This window comes from Anas acuta, chromosome 17 (assembly GCF_963932015.1).
Source record: "Anas acuta chromosome 17, bAnaAcu1.1, whole genome shotgun sequence".
In the NCBI taxonomy this organism is placed as follows: Eukaryota; Metazoa; Chordata; class Aves; order Anseriformes; family Anatidae; genus Anas; species Anas acuta.
Window position 1 is genome coordinate 13,825,870 of NC_088995.1, and position 22,711 is coordinate 13,848,580.

At 39.8% G+C, this 22,711-nt stretch overlaps 1 protein-coding gene across 5 annotated transcripts in view; it reads left to right on the forward strand.

Annotated features, from left to right (window-relative positions):
• Window positions 1-22,711, forward strand: part of TMEM132D (transmembrane protein 132D) — a 262,231-nt gene that overhangs the window by 61,437 nt on the left and 178,083 nt on the right. For 4 of the 5 annotated variants that reach the window (XM_068653581.1, XM_068653582.1, XM_068653580.1 and 1 more), the window contains one exon: window positions 2,035-2,923. The exons of the other annotated variant lie outside the window; for it this stretch is intronic. In XM_068653581.1, the coding sequence (XP_068509682.1) occupies window positions 2,035-2,923 (889 nt within the window). The remainder of the gene's footprint in view (window positions 1-2,034; window positions 2,924-22,711) is intronic. 5 annotated transcript variants of the gene reach the window in all.

Consider the following 22,711-nt stretch of genomic DNA (forward strand, 5'->3'; position numbering starts at 1 on the left):
AAGAGATGACACCGATTAAACTTTTAAAATTAAGAGTTTATTTCAATTATTTATTGCAAAGGAAAACAGAGAGGAATTATGGCTTTCCAAGATGGAGAGAGAGATTTATAAATTGTGGAAGTCTTCTCTGCAACCCATTCTTTCTGGCCTCTTTCACTCTGAGATTTGTGCCTTCCAGAACACAGCAGAACGATGCCCACTTTTATCTAGTTGTGTCTTTTGTTTTGGTTTAATAGCTGGCCGGTTTTGGTTTTTTGGAACATAGGAAGTTCCTTGCTCCAGTTTTTCAGTCTTGTTTTGTCTTGTGGTAGTGTCTGGAGACCTTAACTGAGATCACAGCCCTGTTGCTGCATGTGATACTTTCATGTTTATAGTGAGGTAAGTCTGTCTGCAGCACTTGCAGTTTACACAGACAAAGGGTGAGGGGAAATAAACTGTAATATCCTTACCTGTTGGACACAGAACTGCAGCACCAGGTTAGTGACTTGTCTGAGCTCCAGGTGATTGCAGAGTGTGATCTCCTGTGCAAAGTGCTTTGTGTGGAGGTGCCTGGATTGGCGTGCTGGATATGGGAAGCAGCAGCGTGGCTTCCTCTCCCCTCATCTCCTGCCAAGGCAAATTGGCATTTCAGATTATGCTGCCCACAGGTAGATGGGGTGGCTGGTGCTGTGAGAGAAACGTTCGAGACTAGTTCTGGTGAATGCTTGCACTCTGCAATCAGGGTCGTTAGGAACTAACAGTAGCTTCCCATAGGATCTTCAAGCCTGTTCGAGCCTTTCTGCAGCAAATTGCAGTACATAGATGGTAGATTGGTGGTTAGGGGTAACCATCATCAGTTTAGGCCATGGCATTTCTTGACAAGGTGATAAATATTTAGGTCAGATACCAAACAAAAATTAAGGGCTAATAAAGTATTTGTGGAATAGAGCTTGGGAAATTGAGTTGCCCTTGAATGCCATCTGTGGTAACCCTTTGTCACTTTTCTGAATAAGGTTACAGATTTGAGTTTGCTGTGGAAAAAATAATGAGATTTATAGCTCAATTAGGGTGTAAAGACATAAGCATGAAGGTCAGATGTTCAAACAGGAAAGGTCATATCATATCTACATCTGTATTTTTTTAATAGTGTATGTCTTTGCTCTTTGGGACTGACAGTTCCTAGAAAGGATGGAGAGCTTATTCTTTAATATGATAGCCTGCCTCAGGTAATTGCTTGATGGCACAGTTAATAGATACCTTGCAGTAAGAGAGGCTCAGTGTCATTGAAAATGTTCTTTCAATGTGCAGTGATGTATAACCTACAGAAAATGCAGTTGCATTAAGGAACAATGCAGGGTTAGGCAACAACAGTGGTGCGAGTCCTTATAGTTACTTACAGGAAAAGAAGCCTTTCTTCATAAATGAAGTGAAATAGAAGGACCGTAAATAGGATGCAAATAAAACTCCATTTGAAGTCTTGTAGTACCAGAGTATTGTAAAGGAGCATTTATGTGTTGGTTATTGTGCTAATTATTCTCAAAGTGATTTCAGCCTTGTGCAGGAAGTCACTTAAAGTCCATGTATTGCTTGACAGTGCTGCAAAGTATGCTGAAGTGAGGTCTAAGTGGTCCGTATGCAGCATTTGATGTAAAATCACGGCACTGCTTTTCAATACAGGAGCAGTTTGCTTTAATGATCAAATTTCTTTTTAAATGTGCCTGTGCAGTGATGTTATGTTGCAGATGCTGATGGAGTAATTTTGCTCTCAAATAATAAATGTATATTGCAAGTAAAGTTACGGCATTTGGCACAGGTAAACCTATACAAGCTACTCTTTTAATCTGTCTGCTATGGAGAACATAAAATAGCCTGTTGTTTTCCAAGCTAACTAGATAAATCCATCATCTGCTTAGGCTACTTCTGCATGGATTGATGACGCTTCTTATGGCCACTGGTATCACCTACAGCACTGTCAATCCCCTATTAAAGTCAGGAAGGTTATATCACAGTATGATTTGAAGATTTGATCTTTAAACTCTGCTTTCCTTTCAACAGTGACTGAGAGTCGAGGGATCCTGGAAAGCATACAGAGATTTTCCTTACTGCCAACTTACTTGCCTGTGACCTATCGTATCCACAACGCAGATGTTTCCTTCTTTCTGAAGGAAGCCAACCAGGATATTATGAGGAACTCTAGCTTGCAGTCCCGAGTGGAATCCTTTCTCATCTACAAATCCAAGAGGCCACCGGTGTTAAATGCCAGCTATGGACCTTTTTCCACTGAACAAGTTGTGCCCCAGGACTTAATGCTATCTTCAAATCCATTTGGATCTACTAACAAGTTCTCATTTAATTGGAAACTTAAGGCCTTCATAATGAGTAACAAAATTTACCCTAGCAAGCCCAAAGTCCAGGTTCTGTTCTACATCGTGGGCAGGGACTGGGATGACTACAGCACCACAGAGCGGCTGCCCTGCCTGCAGGTGTTTGCCTTTCGAGAGACGCGGGAGGTCAGAGGCAGCTGCAGGCTGAAGGGGGACTTAGGGTTGTGTGTGGCAGAGCTGGAACTCCTGGCAAGCTGGTTTAACCCCCCCACAGTTGTTGCTGGCCGTAAGAAACCAATGGATTTTTCTGAAGGGAGCCCTGTGGAGCTTTACTATGCCATACAACCAGGAGATGAGAAAGGAGAATGCACCAAGGAGGATGTTAGGAAAAGTAATGGGATCCGACTGGGGCGCAATGACATTGATGAGTCAGGACCTCCCTTGCAGAGGATTGGAAGTGTTTTCCTTTACCAGACACATGCTGGCCCTTCCTTAAATGAAATTAGATTGGATAATAATATTGCCATCCGGTATGCACCAAAGACTGTCAAGCAAGGTGACATTTTGACTTTCCTTGTATTTATTGCTAAAAATTCAACAGAAGATCAATTCACACTGAGGTAAGGCTGTTGTTTTGCTTCTTTGGTACCTTATTTTTTTCTTCTCTTGGTATGGGAAGTCAATTTTTCTTGTATAATTTGCCCCCAAATCCCCCAGTTACTGCTCTGCAGAAACTGAATTGCAGTTGGTTGACTTTGTTTTTCTTGATTGGTCTAATATTTTATGAACGGCTGAGATGTGATCTCTTTGAGTAAGGAAGGACAATTAAAAAAAAAAAAAAAAGGCTTTTGAGTGCTAATTACGATAATAAAAAATAGACCAGGGACCCATATGTGGGCTAATAAGAGATAACATTTAGAGTCTCCTGAGCTAGAGTTTGTGGTGCTCCTAATCTCTCACTGAACTCACGTTAAGATTAGTAAAGCTCAAATCTGCAAAGGTATTTATAGAATGTGAGCAAAAATTAAGCATCTAAGTAGGATTTATGCGCTTAAACTTTTCCCCAGCTTGTTGTAAGCTTGTCTGTTTTACGTGTTGAAACTCAAACATGCCATTATTCACATAAAGTGTCAATAATGGCAGGGTGGTGGTGGCAGCTTTTTTTTTGGTGTAATATAACTTCAAGTGCCATGCTGATTTACTTGGCTGTTTTCCAATCATTTGGGGTATTATTGGGAATCTCCTTCTAACCACCAACCCAAGAATGAACAGCAAAGACTATCAGACTATATGGTGGGGCAAACTGGGCATAGATGTGCATCTCATGTGAGCAAGGCTGTCTGGTTGTCCTCTCCTTTCAGGTTTGCCACTCTGTGTGTCAGCTCTGTAACTAGGGTTGTGGGTCTGACAGTGCCACAGGGGAGTGGTGTTTGCAGAACTGCTGTCTTTGGCTTACCCTCTCCCAACAAGTCACGTCAGCTTGTTTAGCATTGGAGGTAAACACTGTACCATGGCTTCTGAGATTAACTGCCTTGTCCTGGATATTTGTCCCGGGGATGAGCACTGATGCCAAGTCTCAGAAAGGCTCACAGAGTGCCCCTCCTAAGGGGCTTCATGAGTGCAGGAGGTCTGCTGCTCCCTTTGTCAAATGTCAGAGGATAGGAGAGGTGCTGGGTGCCTTCACCTAAAAAATTCACTTGTACTCTGACTTGAGACAAAATATTCCTTTCTCTCTTGTTTATATATCTCAAACTCCAAAAATCTCTGGCTAACGTCACATAGGTGTTTCAGGCCTCAATTATTAAAATAGCACAAAGCTGTAAATGCAACTTTGTTGGGCTTGGATGTATACCTCATGCAGGATTGTCTGCTTTGACTTTGCTGACCTAAGCAGCAAGGGCTCAAATTGTTCGTTTTTAAGTAATTTTTTTTTTCAGGGTGGTTTGTGTGGGATTTCCAGAGGAAGTGGTTTTCCATAAAATCAGGTCATTTTTCCTTAACAAGTGTGTGATATATGACTGAATAACCACTTAGCTGCTGACTTGAGGAGTTATTTCCTCTTCATGTGGCAGAGGACAAATACCAGTAGGATAACCACTCTCCTTACCACACCAAGCTTTTATGTTCTGAGTCCATCTGCCACTGACTTAGGTTGCTTTTGAGTGACTGCTTTCAAGACAGACGATCTGAATTCCTCAGTCAGCAAACATTCAGGGGCATCCTTCTAGCTTTCTGTATACTAATGACATTGAAGTTACATAACTTCACACACAGAGACTGCTATAACTTCTGAAAATTTGTTTAAATATAAAATAAAAACTTTTCTAAGAGAAATAAGGTAAAAAGAAACAAAAACACCTCCAGAGGCTTATACACTCTGAATGCAACATCTTAGAAAACTGATTTCAAAGCATCTGTACTTCCACGATCTGTGATCAGTTGAAAGTAGAGATAGCTTGTAACTATGATAATTATAGTAAATGTAGGTTTATAAAACTTTCAAATGTCTTGTTTTGCTTAAATTTGAATGAAAACTGAACACCTGAACTTCTAAATGAATGCTTCTAATATTAATTTTCTGAACAAAAAAAAAGGAAGCAATGCATTCGATTTTTAGCTTTTTATCTTAAAATGTAAGTTATCATAAACCAAAAAAAAAAAAAAAAAAAGCTAAAGCTATCATTGGATAGCAAATAACAGTTAAAAATGAAAGCTGTGGCATTTTCTTCAAAAAATCAGTTTGTATTACCTTTTAAAAACAAACTTTTGCAATGGTTTGCTGTTACTCGTACCAGTTTCCTGAGTTTTGATTTTTCTTGACCTGCTTTTTCTAACTGTACCTAGATTTCACTCAGACTTTAATCTGCTATAATATCAGAGTAGTTAAGTTACAATATTATCTTTTCTACCATGCTGCTAAACCACCATTACTTATATCTCTTTGATTGTGCTATGGCATGTCTATTTTTTTTGTCAGAATTGTAGTATCTATGTTCTGCAGTCATCCCTCCATGAATTATACACAGTTTATTCAGTTTTGGATGGTTGCTGTGCTATATGTATCTTCTGCTATAAAAACAGCCACTAGGTAAGAACAAAAATTGAGCTTGATTAAATGCTTTGGGTAAAATTCTGTGTTGGGAGCTGTTATAATCCCAGTTGGACGAGGAGTTAAAGCTCCTTTTGGGGCCCTTTGTTTAAGAGGAAATGTCTCTTGGAGTGGTTAGATACTGAAGCAACCCAGCAGCAAGCAGCAAAGGTGGGGCTGAGGCAGCAGCGCTGTGGAGCTGATATTGGCAGCAGAGCACCAAACCAGTGCAGGTTGTACAGTTTATGAGTGACAATCACAACAAGGAACAGTTTCCAAAGGAAAGTTTCTTCACTGAGACTTGAGTGCCTTACAGTCCTGGTGCAACTGTGTGCCTGCCCGCAGCCCTCAGTGGGTATTGTGTTGGCCAGCCCCAAAATGTTGCTGGAGGTTTGTGTTGGCTCAGGCTGCCCTTGGAAAAGGGAGAAGTGGTGAAAGCCTTAAGATAACAGTGGGATAAGACTCACTATTTCTGTTTGGCAGCTCAGAACAGCTATATGTTGTCAATGTTAGGCTGATAAAGAGTAACTTACACTGTTTGTGCTTTGTACAAGAATGTTAAAATTACATTTTGTTCTGCGTGCAATGGCTCAAGCATGGGCCTACACACTCATGCGTGTGCATGCAGCTCTCCTACGTGGTTTCTGTTGAGATCCACATCAGCTAAAAGCACTGAAGCAACTGCAGATAAGGGGTGAAGAACATGTTTACTGTGGTGACTAACTTCTCTGAATACTGTCCTTTGACTGAATTAAGATTTCCAGCCCTAAATTAGGACCTTACATGTCAGTTTACAATATCTGTTGTATTATGTACGTTCCCTTGTGGCATAGTGAACTAAACCAAAGAGAACATTTGTTATGCACTGCCTATTCTGATTTCAGAACGGATTGTCAAGCTGGCATTGTGTAAAAGCCACTAGAGACCTATTCTATGACCTGGCTGAATTTTAAGTTCCTAAAAACTGTAAATTCTAATGTCTTGTAGGGGTACAGACATAGGGTCAGGGTAGATGGAAGGAAATTCAATTTCTGTTAGAACATGTAAATATGAGGGCATGAACAGACATGTAGAAGGTCCTTCCTGTCAGTTGAGACAGAGTGAAAAGGAGGAGAAATGACCCACTAGTGTAAATACTCAGTAAAATGACTGATCAAAATCCATAGGGAAGTATAACAGGCCTTGTCTGCTGTGAGTGTTTGGAAGGAAACGGTGTGTCTAAGGAGAGAAATGCAGGTTGGGGAGAGGAAGAGCAGTCTTTGGCCTCAGCTGTTACACAGATCACTCTATTATCCAAATGGTCCATTTTTACCTTACAGTATATGGATTTGCACCAATCGATGGCCAGTTATTACATGACCGGCATTTTTTTCTGTTTTTTTTTTTTTTTTTTTTTTTTTTTTTTTTTTTTTCATTTTGAAAAATCTAAACTACTTGGGGAGAATTCAGGGTTGCACATTAAAGTTCACTGTATGTGGTCACGCTGCTTCAAAGGTCATAGAGAAAGTAATATCCGTCTCTGATAAAGAAAAGGAAAACACGAATTCTTTCCCCCTCAATATAACTTTTATGAGAAAATTGTATTGATCTTTATTTTTGAAACTGTCACTTATATTTAGAAGTCCTATCTTGAGTGGCAGCAAGACTTGGCAACTGTATTCATACAGTGAGGCCAAGGGCTGCTGGCAAAATGCTTTTACCATTGCTTTTGCTCCAATGGACTGGAAATCATGACTTGAACAGATGGAAAACATAGTATGTACAGAAGAAACACTCATGCAAAACAACCACAAATCAAAATTTATTTATCTCTCCTGAATATTCTTTGTTTCAAAACAATTTTGTTAAGAGTAAACTCTGTCTCCCTTCTGACAAGAAATTATCTCCAAGGGGATCCTTGGAGAAGTTGCTAAATACAAAATATATAGGAAAAGGTACTTGTGCTCTTTTTTTTTTTTCTCAGACTGCTGTTTTGTGCAATAGTGGATGTGAAACTGATGGACTGTTTTTAATTTATTGAAAGAGATGGACCATAAGGGTCAAGGTGTAGGCTTTGGTTAAATGAACTAAAGAAATTAAAAATATTTGTCTTGCCGTATAGTTGTGAGAGAGGAAAGGAAGAGAAGATAAAACGTAAATGATGGATAAATATGGAACAAGCCTTAAGAAGCTGCCTGATTTCTCAGCTTGTGTTGCACACTTTCTTCCTCTTGGTCTTGACCAATTCACTTCACCTTTCTGTAGCTATTCTGCCATTGCTGCTGTAAACAAGTATCTGAAGATGATGTTTGCAAGCTGTATGCAAACAATGAATGATTATAGCTTCCTAGCGAAGTAGTGTTAAATGCTTTTATAAAATAAAGGGTTGAACATCCGGTGCATTTATCCTATTACTTTTTTTTTTTCCTTTTGAATGCAGATTCATTGTGTTCTTTGTAACCAGCAGCGGAGGCAGGTTGTGTGCGGAGGCACAAATGCTGTAGAAAGAATATCTTAGCCCAAAGACAGAAGCTCTAGAGCCCACAGCTCTGCCTCTGTGATCAAAGGCAACCCTCAAAGCCCCGAAACACTGACTTGCACAGGACATACACTCTGGTGCCACACAAACTTCTTTATCATCTTTTCACATGCTGATGACCAGAGAAGGCTGAAGACCTTGTCCTTCCCTTGAAGAGTTTTGAAGTAATCCCTGAAATTTGTGGGAAATATTCCAGTCTTCCTCCACCTCTGTTTTCTCCAGGTTTCACGATGGGCATACTGAAAACTGAAATTAAAAGGAAATTTTTATCTGAGGTTTTCTGCCAAAAACGAGAGTCATAAAGTATTGTTTCATATTAGTCCTTTAAATACTTTCAATAATTAATGCTTCCAAGCTCTTCCAATATCACAATTCCTGTAAACTGCAATCCCAGATTACTGCTGGTTATTAACACTGTGCTGTGTTAGATAATTGCAATTAATATATGCCATAGTTCTTTTCCAAACTTAGATTCAGAAAACTCATGATCCTACAGTGTCGACTTAGTTATTTTTTTTTCTTAGCATGTTATTGTTGAGCCTAATAAATATATATTTTCTTTTAAAGTCAACAGTATTGATGTTTTCTGCTCTCAACCTTTTGAATTTGTTTTCATATTTCTAGAGATAAATCAACAAACGAATGTAGAGATAGAATTGCTCTAAGGTACATAATGTTAGGTGTAGCTATATACATAAAAATATAGCTATTTTTAAAACAGCCATTCAAATTATAATTATGCTTAGTAGTGAACACTGCAATAAATTATATACAAATCTTACCCTTAAAGAAGTAAAAAGTGATGAGAACAACAGACTATTACATATCCTCTAGTTTCCCGATTTTTTTTTTTTTTTTCCCCACGAAAAAAGGTGGGAAAATATTCTTTTCATTACTTCATTCTGAAGTGGAATCCCAGATGCCGTGTTTAACCAGGACACTGGTGGAAATGTGCCTTTTTGTTGCCTCCATGTCTTTTCACATTGTGATGTGGATTTTGCCAGAAACTGGCAGTATAAAACTGCACACCATTGTCAGACTGGGCAGCATGAGGCATCCCAGCGCACAAAGAGGGATGCAGGCAGGATGTGACACTGCCTCCCATTCATAAGTAATGCAACCTAGGTTTATAGCAAGCTGCAATGTAGTTTTGTTCCAATCATTGCAGTCTTTTTCTTGAATGCTTGGCAAGTGAGGGGTGAGCTGTCTCCCTTGATCACCTGGTGGAGCCCTATTCCACTGTGGATTTTTATTTTTTTTTTTTCCCATGGTTCATAAGTTTTGGCAGAAGTAACTGCAGGAGAAGCATGGGATTATGAGCCCTTCAATGCCTGCCCAAAAGCCTTGGCCCTTTCTCCAGGTTAGCCTACAGCATGCACTGCCTTGTTGTAGCTCCTCTGCTTGTGCCTTCCAGTAACGGGTTATCACAGTGGAGACTTACATTTAAAGGCTGTGCTCCCCAGGAAGGGTAAGAATTGGCTGTTGGTAACATAGGTTTGGAAAAGACTATATGATAAGGCAGAGCTTTTAAGGCTTTACAAGCCCTGTATGATCAGCCTTAACCAGTATTTATGATCCCTGTGCAGAGGACAGTTTAGGAGTGGTCTGTTGCTCAGCCAGACATTGTACCAGATCTCTCTGGAGAGAGATCTGGTACAGATCTCTCTGTTTACACTTTGGCTCACTTTGGCACACCTTGGGCTGTGTTTCCAGTTAGAGAATCCTACCTTTATTTCTTATATTCTTTTACATTCGTAGCTTTATGGCCTTAATCATTTTCCGTAGCTGCTGCTGAGTGAGTAGCTATTGGGAAACTTCAGAGCAAATCCAGTTTAGCTTCACTAGCAACATGAAATGTTCTGATTATATATTATTAAGTTGGTCCATGCTATCCTAGCCTATGTATAGTTTTGAGCTTCACTGTCAAACTCTATGAGCAGACTTCCAGAGCAGAGAAATAGAAAGTATAAATGCCACTATTTTTATGAAACGACTGAAGGTTGTATTAGAAACTCATAAAACTCTGGTATTGTGAGAAAAGGTGAGCTGAGGTTTTGTATGTGACATTACTGCATTTGTAAACCAAACTTGGAGGTCAGAAATATCTACGTACCATTGTTATAAAGAGCTTGTTGTCTGTCTATAGTATTTTTAATGCATTTTTTCTGATGATAAGTGTGGGAATACAGTGACTAATGTGAAATTGTGGTAGTGAATAAGCAATGCCCATTGATAATATGGATTTTTTTTCTTAAAAAGCCCTTAGAGTTTAGGTTATGTGAACTTCTCTTATTTTTCATTTTATCTAACAATCAATCAATAATAATCCAGCAAACATGAAAAAGGCTGCATAAATACATGAGGACAGTGGAGTTGAGATCATTAGCACTCAATTGGTACAGCAAGAAAATTTGAACAAGACTGACATTTTATCAAATTGCTTGTGTGCTCTTCTAGTGCTGAGCTAAATCAATTTATTTTTTTTCGTAGTGCTGAACTAAATCATATTTTGGAAGTAGAAACAATCAGGCAATAAGTAGTGATTGGGAAGGTTACCAGCCACATAAAGCTGTCTAATGAAATGGGCTTCTCTATGGGCCTTAAGTTTATGTAGCTATTTCATGCTATTCCCAACCCTGAATTTGTACCTCTTCTGACAGATTGAAAAGAACCCTAATCTACATCTTTCTATCCCTTCTTCTATAGCTTTGGTTTGTTCTGTCACTTAACCTTAAATGTGGGTGGGAATGTTTAAACAATTTGTAAAACCCTCTCTTCTCTGGCATTACACAACTGATTCTTTCTCTTCACCTTTTAACTACTTTTATGGTCTGACTTGGCCAGTTAAAAACTGAGAAGAGGAATCCACAAAAAATCCCTCTGATTCTTCTGCAGCAGTCTCTGAAGTTCAGCTGTCTCAATGCCCAGTCTTGATGTAAAATAAATAAATAATCAATCTGTATTTTTTTTCCTGGGTTCTCTGTCCCTCTGTTTCTCTACTGCTGTTATTCCCTATATTAGTGTTTAGTGAAGGTAAGGAGATTGTATATCCAAATGTCTGATTAGATTTTATTTTTCTGTACTTGTAGATTTTAGCCAAAATTTTATTAGTGCAGAAATTGCCACCCTCAGAGAGAAAAGGTCTTTTAGATTAAAATATGAAGGTCAATATCTTTTAAAGTTCATTAGTTAAATGGCCATTTGCTAGTGTCTTGTATTTCTTTGCTACAAAAATCACACTTCTAATGATCTTCTTACACAATGCCTTATGTCTCCTCTTTATGTCCAAGACAGATGAAAATATATATTTTTTCATTTTACATCAATGTACAGATTTTTATCTTTGAACCGTGTTGATCTCCGAATTGCTAATGATGCCATCTGAGTATTTTCAGGTGAGCCCTCTGAAAGATCACTAGTCTTTCAGAGGAGTCCATTGTTTCTTTGGTCGTATTTCTGTATTCGGATGAGTTAATCCTGATCTTCTAATAAGTAGCAGTTACAGTGCACAGAAATGAAGAATGGATTTTTCTCTTGTCCAAATTCTTCCTTTAAAAGCTGGTGTTGATGTGATTGAGTAGATCGTGTCCTCTGCAAGGAGCTGGTAGATCTAGAGTTTGTCTGTGACCTGTTGGATGAGCATCAGAAAACTTCGGGTTTTTCTGTGATTCAGCTCACTATATGGGAACTAAAAGTTATGTCATTAACAGCTTCTCTGGAAGGTATTTCCTATTTATGATGTACTATTTTGATTATAAAGTTGTAGTAAAAGACTTTAGAAAGGATGCTGTATTGAAAGGGAGGACCAAGCAGCTGGATGAGTCATCCTCATCTCAAATTCCTGAGGAGGATGTGGTATTGCCCACAATAGGATTTCAGGGCTAGAGGTAGCTGCATTTGAGATAACCACCCCAGCCACATATCCAGTCCAGAATGTGTATGGGTAGGGATGTTTTGATCCACCTGTGGTTATGTGTTCAGCATCTGAAGCATCATTCTGATGATCAGTTTCTCATTTATGAAGGCAAGTTGTATTGTGATTCTTGCCAGTCTAATTGTGTGCCCAGCATCCGAGATTTTTTTTTTTTTATTCTTCTCTGCTCTGCAATCTTTCCTGTCAGAGTGGGAGTGGATGTTTGCATTTGACTCTAGGGACAAAAAAAATAGGCACCTTGAGCTAATACCTTTGTAGTGAAAGGTTGTTATGGGTGAAGTTAAAAATGAGACATCCAAACCTTGAAAAGAACAGGGTAAGGAATAATCACCACCGATGGTTATTTCTTCAGTTTTAAAAAGCACCCCTAATCACCAGGTCATGATCTTGTCCAGGGGTAATATAAAAGGCTACAGAAATAGAAACAGACAGCCCCTTAGCAAGCATGAGGTCCCTCCGGTTGCACTTTTCCCCATGCCTTATCACTCTTTTGGAGCCTTTGCTGTAACCTGTTCACGAAGAGATGATACTGCTGGGAAAAGGAAGTTTCCATTGGCATTGTGACGTTAGCAGGCCAGAAAGACTATGATTATAGCAACTCTTAGAATTCATGTGTCTTTGGTTAGTGGCTGAATTAAACTCTGAGTTTTAGAAGGTATAAAAAAAAGCACATTTCAGCTAACTTGAGAAGATCTGGTCTTTCTCCTGTCCTCTAGCTTCTGTCCCTGACCAAAGTTTGATGAAACTGTTTTTTGAGAAATGTAAGGGAACACTAAAAAACAGCTTCTGGTGCTAAGGAAGTCCAAAAACTTAGAACCTGCCTAACTCTTCAGAGGAAAGAAGATAAAATATGCAGTAGTCTGAGCTTTCTTCTTTTTTTTAATACACAGATTAGAAGTAGAGTTGACTATTCGGGTAGGTGTAGGTAGAGGCAGACTGACTGTTCAGGAAACGGACTCTTACTACTTAAGAGTACCTTGAGAAGTTAAGCAAGATTACAGCATACCTGAGGTTTCCAGGCCTTGTAGCTTTGTTTGCCCTTTTTGTAAAGGTGGTCTTTAATGAGGTGAATCACTCATGATGGTCTCTGGAGCTGTCACTTCAGTCAGACTACATTCTGGGACGTAAACGAGAGAAGTGACACGCTGAAGTAAGTGAGAATTATGTTCTGTCACCTGAGGAGATGACAGACTCTTATGTCTTTACTGTTTCATCATAATAAATGTTTTTTCCTAATATGAGATTGTGCAGTGATTGCCTTTCTAAAGTAGTCCTAAGGTGAAATCACACTGATGCTACTGGCTGGTAAAAGGCTTTCACTGACTGATATTTTTCTGCTGTGTTCAGCATGCTCTACAAGTATGATTTAACTTTCATAGCCTGTTTATGAAGTAGTCAAGCAAATACAATTTTCCCCATCTTCTCGATGGGGTAATAGCTATCCTGCATTTCTAAGTGACTTGCTAATGGCCCCAAAATTGTCAGTAGCAGTGTGGAGTACTTAAGAACTGCTGCCTTCTAGGGCACTCTGTTACTTCCCGTTGCACTGGCAGATTACATTAAAAAGAAAATAGTTCCCTTTGTTAAAATTATTCCAGTTAAGATCCTCTGCCCTGAGAATCAAAGTTGTGTTGACCAAGCAGGTGTCAAGAAACTGAGACACAGATCAACCAGGCTGTCACTCACATAAATGGTCTTTACAGCTGGCTGTTATTATTAGGGTTTATTGCATTGCAGTAGTACCTAAAAGCTATAGTCATACACTAAGGGCTACTACCTGTCTGTCAATACAAGCAGAACAAAGACGAAATCATAACCTTTGCAAGGAGTAAGCACTGTTGGTTGGACCATCAATAAACATGAAGCCCTGCAATCAGTATTGATGTTCTGCTAACAAATACCAGGATAACCGTGCTGCCTGCCCTAGGCAGTCTCTTTGTGCTGTGTTGGTCCTTTAGCTGCTGCTGCATGTAGATGTACCCCCAGGAATCAGAGTGGGCTGTGCAGTCACTGTTCTGTCCACACAGTTATAGACCTGGTAGCTTTATCTGGTCTCCATGTTTCATAAAGATTCTGTCTTCTTCAGTGGGTAGAAGAATCCCTCTCTCTCCCTGAGAGAAAGGGATGTCCACGTTGTGCAACTAATCTTCATGATGACAACAAAAAAATTAGTCTAGCACACATATCAGGAGCATATTTTGCATTATGTGGGGTTGAAATGACAGACAACAGAAATGCCTCAAAGTATACCAAGAAATAAAAGTAAGAGCATTGCACATAGTAAAGCTTTTTATATTATATTGGCTAGAAGAATTTTGTAGCTGATCCAGTACTTCAGAATTGTTCCTATTACATTATAGAGACATGAGGAGGTTTAGTTAGAGAAAACTTTTTTTTTTTTTTTCAGTATGACTCATTAACTTAGGGAGATGAAGAACACCAGAAATCAGCTTAACTTGGTCGTAACTGGCCAATATGTTTGTGGGTTTCCTTGCTTTCCTTTGTTTTTCTTAGGAGTGGGGAGATTTTGGGTAATAGAAGTTAAACTTCTGGAATGAATGTCTTTGAGCTTTATTTTTTTCTCATAGAACTCAGTTCTCAATGGAGAAAACATTAGAGGCTCCTTTGTGGTAAGAAATGAAACAATATGAAAGAAGGCTGTCAGGTCTGTGCTAGATAAATGGAAGACAGATGGTAAGTGTGATTGGCACTGACAATGTGTGAGCCGCCTTGTTTGCAGGTGCTGCTCCTGTCATCCATCACACTTTCACCTAATAGTGGAAGATGTCACTGTGATGTACTTAAGTTCCCAACTGACTGATAAAGCAAAGCCAACAGGAAGAATGGCTTGGGTGAGCGCATCGTACTGGGAGCAGTGTGACTTTAGGGGATGTTAACAGAGATAAAGAAGCATCAAATATTGTTTTTTGTGATAACATACAGAGCGTGTGTTGTTCCACTGTGCACATGCTCTCCCTAATGCTGTTTGATCTGTGTATGGACTTCTCATTGTCTTGTCAAGACCAGGGGATTACATTTCACACCAAGATCTCTTTAGAGGGGGGCCAGGGCCAACCCTCATGGGGGGTCACTGCCCATCTGCCTCCCATTTCTTTGGGAGTAAAACACCTTCATGCTGCTGCTTTGGGACAGGGAAGCATGCCCCTTGAGGAAGATCAGAGGCTCATGATGCTGAGTTCTTGTCTGTTTTGGATGTTCATTTCTAAAGTAAGGCTTATCCAAAATCCCTTTCGAAGTTTCTTCTTTGATGTCACATGATGGCAAAGTTATAGAAGTCACCAAGTTATCAGCCCACCAACTGTCGAGTGTCCCTCTGCCAGGCCTGGCTGTGGCGATGAACATGTCCATTCCATTTTTTTTGTACTTTTCTCATTATTACTGACAAGCTTAGGAACTTAGCTTAGGATGCTGGATTCTGCATGCTCTTTGTATATTCATTTTAGTTCTTGCTCTCTTTGTCTTAATTTTAGTGGCCAAATATACAGAAAAACATATTGGGTTAGAGAACTTCTTTTCTCTTACAATAATATGCTAAGAAAACATTAAATTCCACCCAAATAAGGATTTTTTTATTATTACATTCAAAAATACCTTTTTAAATAAAGGTAAAATGCATTGAGGAATATGCTATTTCATGAGGGTAGGGAAAAAAAAAAATTTCTTTGATTTGAAATTATTGAAGTATTTTGAATTCTTACATTGTTGCATTCACATTTTTAGGGGTCACAGTTGAATGAAATGCTTTAGGCAATGTCAAAGTGCATTTTTGATTATGAAGAAATGTAAGATTATCTTCCCACTTCTCATGACAAGTTCTGAGCCCTTTTAGATTTTAAAATGTATTACTTTAATAAAGAAACAGATCTGACACATTCTTGTAATACCCATGCATACTCCTGGTGTATTTTAATAAATTATCTTGTTCCTTTATCAAATTCCACTTATTCATAGATATCAACTTTCCAAACAAAAGTTTAGTCTATAAAAATTACAAAATCCACCTATCTTCTTGCTCGTTGTTAAAATACAGCATGAGTGAATCCTCAGCTCTGCTTCACAAGGAACAGTGGCAGAAATCACATAAAAATGAGTACAGTTTGGAAGTAGGATTACCTGTTTAACATATCCTGTGCAGTTTCCCCCATTAGCCATGTTGGATATTGGAAGTTCACATCTCCAAGCATTCCACATGCTGACCTGAGATCCCTTTGCCAACAAGAACTTCTTTAGCCTTGTGGATATTGCATTTTAGCTTGGTGTAGTAGTGTTAGTCCCAAAGCACCATTTCCACTGCTGTTGTTCAGCCTCTGAAATACCCCATGGTCTGAGGCACATGGGCACAATTTATGGACCCACAGATCTCCGGTAGAGATGTTTCCACCTGACTGCTCTGCTCACTGGGTGACTGCTTCCTCCTCCTGTTTCCACAGCTTCAGTCAATTTTCAGACTAGTTTTCTCTCTTTTCCATAGTGTCGTGTTGCCAGCTATTGGGCAAACAGCATTGTTAAGCTGTCTTCCTACTCTTCCTGCAACAACCACTGCCAGGAAAGATACCTTCATCTTTTCTTACCATTAACTACTTTCAAACCAGTTCTATATATATCTTTTTCTCCCTTCTCCCTGTGCTTATTTATACAGCTTTTATTGCTGCTACTCTCTATTATTCCTTTACGCTTTCCAGCTTTGTCAAATGTTACATCTGAGACAATTGACTTTCCTGTTCATTGAGCTGTTTTATTTTCCTGTGCTTCCAAGAATGCGATTAGTTCCCAGGCCTCGTAGGAAGACTTCATCTGATGGAAAAATTCAACAGCACAACAAAAATTCATTTATTGTCAAAAATTTCAGTAGAAAAATACAGATTCCTCTCCCTGCCTCCCTCACCCTTCCTTTTTGGGGGAATTGAAAATGATATCTTTAGCTGAAAGCTGCTAAACCCCAACTTGTCAACATTTTTTTATTTTTTTTCAGATTTTCCACATTCAGTAAAGCCTTGCTTAATCAAAAAGCCAATTTTTCATCCAAAAACAAACTCAACTTCTTGCCTTTTTCGTTGACAGGTGAGTCCCCTATATCCTCTGAGGTCCTTTTCTATATTATCACTGAAGCAGCAAAACCACCATTCTCTGTAGGAGCGCTTCACTGACCTGAGTACTCCTTTCTCCTTATGCCCATTCAGACACCAGCAAGAGTTTCTATATTTGCATCTCGTACGGTGTGCTTGCTTTGCACCTCTCTGTTCTGCTTACATTTTGGCAGCGTCTCTCAAACCACTGCTTTGCAATGTGTTTCTCATACCTTGTTTTCTGGCTTTCCCATCAACATCTTCAACCCATGACACGGAAATCCTAGGAGAATGGATGAAAAAGAACTATTGTTATGATATCAGCGTATAAGCTGGCTGATTGATTCAAATTAATTGTAGAGAATATTAATATTAATAGTTTATGATAGATATTCCATTGCACAAAGTAATTGATCTGAAGCGCACTATAGTAGATAGTCTGATTTAGATATGTAACAGTTATTTTAAGATGATGAAACTAAACAGCACTGGCTGGCAACACAGGGAGTAATGCCTTTAGGATATTGAAAACTGAACACCCTGAGACCAGATACCTAGCAGTATTGTTGCCCAAATTGATAACAGAAGCTTCATTACTGAAACACAGAATTAGTGGTACATTTATATTTAATAGCATTAGCAGTTATTGTCAGTTTAGTGTTTGTTTTTTGTGTTTTGATAGAGGTTGACACAGTTGGAGCCCACACCAAAATCAGGTATTATTGCATTTGCATTAGTTATTTGGAAAAAAAAAAAAAAAAAAAAGGTCTGAGTAAAAACAAAACTACAAAAAACATAACCATTCTCTGAACTGCAAAACCAAAGGACCAATTCCTCCTAGCTTCTAACAAGGACAGTGCAGTGGGTTTGGTACCGTAGAGGCTGTCCTGGGGAGAGATCCTCAGCGTGTGCACATTGACTTCATTGCAATGGAATACAGCAGTGGGTCTGAATAGCAGAATATTATGCATCTACCTAAATGGTTCTCTATGACTCATCTATGTGATTGTGCATTTATCTGATGCAAGGAGGAAAGATATATGTGCAGAAATAATGTAGGGAAATTTTATTTTCTGACTTCTGTAATTGCGGTCTTCCTATTCCTTTCTCAACTGTTCTGTACATTTTGGTGCAATGTGCTTTATAAAGGCTTATTAACAAAAGGATCCCTCTGCAAAGCTTTGGATATAATACCTAAACTTTGTTTGTGTATAAAGATTGCCATCTTTTTTTTGAGGGATTATTTCAAGTCTTCATTACTCAAGCTAACGGATGCTGAAAATGACTTTAAATCATCTGTTTTTGTTTTTGTTTTTCTCGCTTTATTATGTTATTAAAGCAAAAGGATTATTTGCCTCTGCTTCCTTTACTTTTAGTGTTCATGTATTAAACTTGTGTAAAAATGTAAAATGGAAAAAAAACTTTGAAATACTGAAATACCTTTTTTTAAAAACTGTGTCTGTGATCTGTGATCTAGCGCTTGCAGAGGCAGTAATTGCTGTACCAGTCTGTAGGTTGGAGCAATCTGTAAAATCTGAAAGAAGAATGTCTGTCTCTACCCCCACAGCTGGGAAGGAATTGTTTGTGGACAAATTCAAACCCAGAAGGGGAATGCCAATTTTCAACAGTATCACTGTAGTTCAGAGAGACAGTTATATAGGCCTTAAGTGGAAGGGGAAAGGAAGGCGAAGTATAGGTACGTACTGGGAGAAAGGAGCAACAGACAAGAGAAATAAACATCAACGTTTCTGGAAGGAACAATAGAAACTTGTAATGGAGTTCCAGTAAAAGCAGCTATTGTACTTGCCTCTTTCATATATCCTGGCAGATTTTGCCCCTTTTGACTAGAATGTCTTCTTGTCATAATCCTCTCTCGCCTCCAGCATCATTTCCATCTTTAACACAGGTGCAAGAGAAGCAGTAAGCAACATTCTTTTAGAAGTGCTCATGTATTTAGGCAAGTGCCAGATTTAGCACTACAAAGAAAATATTCCAAGGGCCAAGGTGAGCTGGAGAGGAGGGAGAAGGAAGGAACAAAGACAGGGTGGATGCTCAAGCTCTGGGCCAGAAAGTGTCAGTGAGTGCCTTGCAGAGGAAGGCTTTTCCAATGCCAGTCTGTAAAGACGGTAACCAGGGCAATTTCTAGCATTTGTTAAAAAAAAAAAATGCTGTTCACAGGAGTTGTGGAGGATTTGTAGCACAACATTTTGGGAAACTATCAGTAACTTGCTGTGCCTCAGAGTCACCAGTGAAATTCAGAATGGGGCAGCAAAGCCCTACGCAGTATAGTGATGGTCTGAAATCAGTTGATTTCAGGTCCTTTCACAGGAAGAATTTAGTTTGGGGCAGCATATCATATCACAAGTCAACCTGAATGCGCTGGTTGTGTTGCACACTTGCAAATTCATGGAAGCAAATGGATGAACTGTGCAAATACCTACACACACTCACAAATCACGATGTATGAGTTGAAAATGGTACAGGAATGAGTACAGGTGCACAAAATCTCATTGTACTTATCTTGTGCTTTTGAATATTGGCATCACGTACAAGTATTTAGCAGAAGGGATGGCAAGGCCCAATACAGAACTAGATGCATTAACAGCTTTCTTTTGTACTGAAACGTTTAAGATTTAACTTTTTGCTTCCTAAGAAATGGCTGGAGAGTTGTGTCACTCTCTGTGAGTTATAAGCAGATGAGACAATTGAGGTAGCTTGTGCTGCTAGAAACATCTCAGGTGATCTGTAGTCTCCTAGGCTTTCAAAGACTCAAAAGTTCTTATGCACAGCGTCAAATGAAGGGTAGGGCTTTCTAGCAATTGGCTTGTGACCATGCAGATGTTCAACCTTTGAAACATGATTTAAAAAATGAAACAAAAACTAATACTTCACACATCTGTCACATCTGGGAGCTGTCTTAAGTACATGCAGGATCCTAATAATGATGGCAGTTTTCATAAATTTACTGTAACTTTTTCCATATATAAAAGCAATGGGTTAAAAAGGGAATTTCATTCATTTTATTATTCCATCTTCTAGGAAAATTTTGAGAAGGGAAATCACAGAATCACAGAATCACAGAATTTCTAGGTTGGAAGAGACCTCAAGATCATCGAGTCCAACCTCTAACCTAACACTAACAGTCCCCACTAAACCATATCCCTAAGCTCTACATCTAAACGTCTTTTGAAGACTTCCAGGGATGGTGACTCCACCACCTCCCTGGGCAGCCTGTTCCAATGCCTCACAACCCTTTCAGTAAAGAAGCTCTTCCTAACATCTAACCTAAAACTCCCCTGGCGCAACTTTAGCCCGTTCCCCCTCGTCCTGTCACCAGGCACGTGGGAGAACAGGCCAACCCCCACCTCTCTACAGCCTCCTTTAAGGTATCTGTAGAGAGCGATAAGGTCGCCCCTGAGCCTCCTCTTCTCCAGGCTGAACAAGCCCAGCTCCCTCAGCCGCTCCTCGTAGGACTTGTTCTCCAGGCCCCTCACCAGCTTCGTTGCCCTTCTTTGGACCCACTCAAGCACCTCGATGTCCTTCTTGTAGCGAGGGGCCCAAAACTGAACACAGTACTCGAGGTGCGGCCTCACCAGAGCTGAGTACAGGGGGATGATCACCTCCCTAGACCTGCTGGTCACAGTGTTTCTGATACAAGCCAGGATGCCGTTGGCCTTCTTGGCCACCTGAGCACACTGCTGGCTCATATTCAGCCGACTATCAACCATCACTCCCAGGTCCTTCTCTGCCTGGCAGCTCTCCAACCACTCATCTCCCAGCCTGTAGCTCTGCTTGGGGTTATTGCGCCCCAGGTGCAGGACCCAGCACTTGGCCTTGTTGAACTTCATGCAGTTGACCTCAGCCCATCGGTGCAGCCTATCCAGATCCTCCTGCAGAGCCTTCCTACCCTCCAGCAGATCGACACACGCACCTAACTTGGTGTCATCTGCAAACTTACTGAGGGTGCACTCAATGCCCTCGTCCAGATCATTGATGAAGATGTTGAAGAGGACCGGCCCCAGCACCGAGCCCTGGGGGACGCCACTAGTGACTGGAAAATAGATCAGCTTTCAGTTAAAACTTCTCAAAGCCAGGTGTCTGGGGGAAAGCCCTTTATGCATGGCTTTGAAGTCTTGTAATGTGGATAAAAACAATTTCATATAGCTTAAAAATCTCATGATTTAGCTGAACAGGTTTAGACTTCCTTAATCACCTAGAGGCAGTGATACTTTTCAGCTGTGGGGGAGGATAGGAAGAGCTTGGCTGTTCAGTCTTTTTTGGAAAATAGGCTCCAAATTTCAGTCCAGGAATGTTTTAAAAAGGCAACTCATTTGCCACAGGCTTGCAAATGGATGGTCTAGGACCTAACTGAATAAATAAGTGGCTGCAGAGAAGAATTAAAAGAGAAGAGGAGGAGGGAAGAAAGAAGGGCATTCCCCAAGATAAATTAACATCTGTGGAATAAGACACTTTTAAATGTATGCTAATGGCCTAAATGTTTCCATATTCAATTAAGTAATAAGTCCCGAGTTGGCAATATCATCCCAAAACATTCATTTACTAAGTGAAGGCTCCACTAGGATAGCAGAGGCACCATAACGAACTGACGTGGGCAGTAAGACATGATAATGCCTACTTCAGAGGGAATTACCACTTTCATAATGCAATTTACAACAGGAATTTAGTTGTTATAAGGGTTTTTGTTTTGTTTTGTTTTGTTTTGTTTTTTTCTCCTCTCCCTTCATTATGACAGTGTAATTATGACTCTAGTGGCTCAGAATAATTTCAAGAGGAATGAGTTACCAAAGCTTTTGTACTGAGTATTCTCAGGCACTTTTAATGCAGGACTAAGTGCTGCTTCTTTGATAAATAGTAATCAAATGGAAGGTTCACGTAGAACAGCAGCCTACTTAAAGCTGATCTCATCCTCCTTCACTGCCTTCCACTTAGAATGTACTTAATGGTTGTTTTTTTCTCTCTGTATTATTATTTATCCATTTGATACAAATATATAATACCTCCTGTAAATCAGCCTGGTTCAAATCAGCATTAAGTATAGCACCAAGATCTAATATGGTATTTTCATTTCATACCGTGTCTGTCTAGAACAGTCAGTGTCACCATCCTTATTTACAGATGCTGAATTGGAAGTCTGTAGGAAGGCCGAGTTGAGCACTGCAGTCCCTGAGCCAGGTTGTCTGAGAGATGGAAACACAGGGGTTTTGAGGCTTAGCATGGTGTCCATGGCTGTAGAATACACTCCTGTGTACTCTAGCTGTGGTGCGGGCCTACTACACAACTGTAACAAAGAATAACAGACTTGCAGGTACCTCCAGGAGGGACCGTTGTGGTGCATATCAGCAGTTACCGTGCATATACAGCAGTAGAGCCGTGTTACTTTAGTCCTGAGAATATAAAGAAGGTTAATTTCCAGGGCCTACATCTAACAGCACTGGCCCCCAGTATTTGTTCATATCCAACATCAGAAAAGTTGGTAGTCTTGAAGACATTGCAGCTGTGTAACCTGAAAATCTGTCACGACTGTGTAGAAGTGTACAGACAGCTGGTGCTCACATAGTATTTTGAGGGTAGGGGTGCTTGGCTGTTCTGAATAGACTGACTTTTCTGCAACCACTCATCCAGGACATGTCTAGTATCCCTCTAGAGTTTCTCTCAAAGCACCATCTACATGCAGTAGAAGATGTCTCCAGTGGCTACTCAAAGCAGTAAGCAGTTTATTAAGTAATTGCCTAGTAGACAGTCTTTCAATTTGGTTTTTCA